The sequence below is a fragment of the Sinocyclocheilus rhinocerous genome, unplaced genomic scaffold (assembly GCF_001515625.1).
Source record: "Sinocyclocheilus rhinocerous isolate Xijiao unplaced genomic scaffold, SAMN03320098_v1.1 scaffold295, whole genome shotgun sequence".
Classification (NCBI taxonomy): Eukaryota; Metazoa; Chordata; class Actinopteri; order Cypriniformes; family Cyprinidae; genus Sinocyclocheilus; species Sinocyclocheilus rhinocerous.
Genome location: NW_015647035.1, coordinates 1,016,989 through 1,019,701, shown reverse-complemented (window position 1 = coordinate 1,019,701; position 2,713 = coordinate 1,016,989). Strand labels below are relative to the sequence as shown.

Sequence of the window (2,713 nt, the reverse complement as noted above, 5' to 3'; positions counted from 1 at the left end):
TTGTGACAATTCTGTTTTTGCTTTGTCAATATGGTGTATGGAGTGTAGATTGATGTGGGAAAAAAAGTACATTTAAGCAGTTTAACATAAGGCAGCAACATAACAAAACGTGAAAAAAATGAAGGGGTATGAATACTTTCGCAAGGCACTGTATAAGCAAGAAAGACAGAAAAGGGAAATTCAGGTTACTGAGGTCACAGCCAAACCAGCTTGATGGGAGCCTCCCACAATCTGAGTTGGGGTGGGATCTCGCCAGGGGGGATGCTGATTGGTTGTCTTGGCACTATGGTTACTGTTGCTATGGCAGCATAAAAGTTGTGACTCAGAATTGCAGAGAGACTACAGCAGAGGTGTGATGGTCAAAACAGCAGCTACAAAACACTTGCCTTACAGTGGAGAATGAGTTTATATTCATCTAATGAACAGCTACAAAGAAAAAGTTAATGAATGAATTCTGTTTAGATTTATGAGGAGTCACATCATTCAGTGTTCATTAAACTTGTGGAATATTTTTAAACAATTGATTGTATTTGGCACAAAATTAATTGTTAATATTAGGATGTTTACCAAAAAACAGCAACTGCATGCATTTCAATAATGCTTAGCAATTCTTTTTAATAAACTGCAGGTAATTTAATTTTTTTACTCTCTAAAGACATTTTTCATATACACATATTTCATATAAATACAATTAATTAACTTATGTAACTGAAAAATTATCAAACATTGATGCTTTTGGATATAGAAAGTGTTTATGAATACACTACCACTTAAAAGCTTGGACACACCTCTTATAATAATAATAATACAAAATTATTATTAATTAATAACAGAATGTATTAAATGTAACAATATTAAAAATATAATAATTTAATTATTATTATTGCTACTATTATATATAATAACATTATTATAATAAACATCAAAGTACATCTGAAGAATCAGTTTACAAAATTAACTTCAAGCATTTCTGCATAAGACTTTAAATCAAAAGATTTTAAAATCAAACAAATTCAGTCAAGTGTCTCTAAATGTTTAACTGGTAGCGTATTACATATAAATGAGTATGTATAAAATATACTGTATGTACTAAATATAACAGTATGTACAATACAGTCTCAACAGTGAATGGATGCAGTTAATTCAGGGTTGAAAGGGTTAATAGGGTTTCAAGTCAGGCCACTATTAAGCTCTACAGGCAAACAGATCAGACACTCAATCAGCATGAGGACTATGACTGCAGCAATATATGGAGTCACAAAGTATAAAGAGTAACTCTAATCCAGCACTATTTGACCCCCAGAAACACAGGCCTGGAGATGCCTTCTTGAGGGTCTTTCCACATGCCATTCTTACTTTTGGTCTCTGAGAACAACAGTACTAAACTGACTTTGGTTACTTTTATACTTTTGATACTAAACCCCATACAAGCCACTGTTGCCAATCAATAGTCCTCTAATCAAATGAGACAATATAATTAGCTGCATCTAATTTCAGGTTTGATCTGCTTCCAGTGATTCATGTTCCTGTTTTAAGTAACTGGCACAGACACGAATGCATTATTCTTCATGTAATCTAATTATGGATGTGAGGTGGGGTGGATATATTCAGAGGCCCATGAGGGGCTTCATTGTGTCTTGTCTGGTCAGAATTACAAGCTGCCCTGTGTCACTATCCTTTCACTGTATATTTCTGCCTGCCAGGACTCTGAGACTTATGGGGCATTATAGTGTGTGTGGGGCTGGGCGGTGTGTACTGTACTTACCCCATTCCACTCCACGCTCATACTCACTTCCTCTCCTCCGTCAGGGCCGCTTTCGTACTTCACCGTGTCTGAGGTCAGGCTCTCACGGCTCCGCTGCTTCTCTCGTACTTCAGGGTCTCCCAGCACCTCTGCCACACGCTGCTTATGTGCCGTGTCCAGACCCTGCAGGAAGAGAGACACAACAACACACTGAAAATTAACAAATATGATCTGAACTCAATCTTTTTTCAACAACCTATATATCTAATTACCTATTTATAGAAAATGACACTGACTCCATATTCTAGGAAATCTTAAAAGTTGCACAGAGTACTTTTATGACATTAATATGGCACTTTTTGTCCCTTTTTTAAGCTATATATTCACCACACGTTTGTTGTATAGAAAAGGCATTTTGAACATTTAGAATAAAGTAACATATTTTACACATTTTATTTAATAATAAACAAATAAATAATAATAATAAAATACTATATTGCTGGACAAAAGTTTGGAATAATTAAGATATAATAATATGTTTATTATTATTATTATGTTGAAACCAGTTGTGCTGCTTCATATTTTTGTGGAAACCATGATACACCACCATTCACAAGTCTGGGGTAAGTACGATTAAAAAAATGTATACTTTTATTTAGCAAGGATGGGTTTAATTGATCAAAAGTGGCAGTAAAGAGCTTTATAATGTTACATAAAAAATTTAACATTATAAATAAAATAAAAAATGCAGTTCATTAAACTTTCTATTCATCACATAATCCTGACACAGTAATAGGAACCATTACTAATATTTGAGCACCAATATTTTTAAATGTTTTAAAGTTTTAAAAATGTGATATTTCACAATATTACAGTTTTTACTGTATTTTTGATCAAATAAAAGCCTTGATGAGCATAAGAGACTTTTCTGGTCGAAAGTGTGTGTGTGTGTGTGTGTGTGTGTGTGTG

The 2,713-nt window shown here is 33.8% G+C and overlaps 1 protein-coding gene across 1 annotated transcript in view; it reads right to left on the bottom strand.

The window, feature by feature from the left end:
* Positions 1–2,713, bottom strand: part of LOC107708436 (kinesin light chain 1-like) — a 50,613-nt gene that overhangs the window by 12,456 nt on the left and 35,444 nt on the right. The window contains exon 14 of the mRNA XM_016512663.1: positions 1,766–1,927. Within this exon, the coding sequence (XP_016368149.1) occupies positions 1,766–1,927 (162 nt within the window). The remainder of the gene's footprint in view (positions 1–1,765; positions 1,928–2,713) is intronic.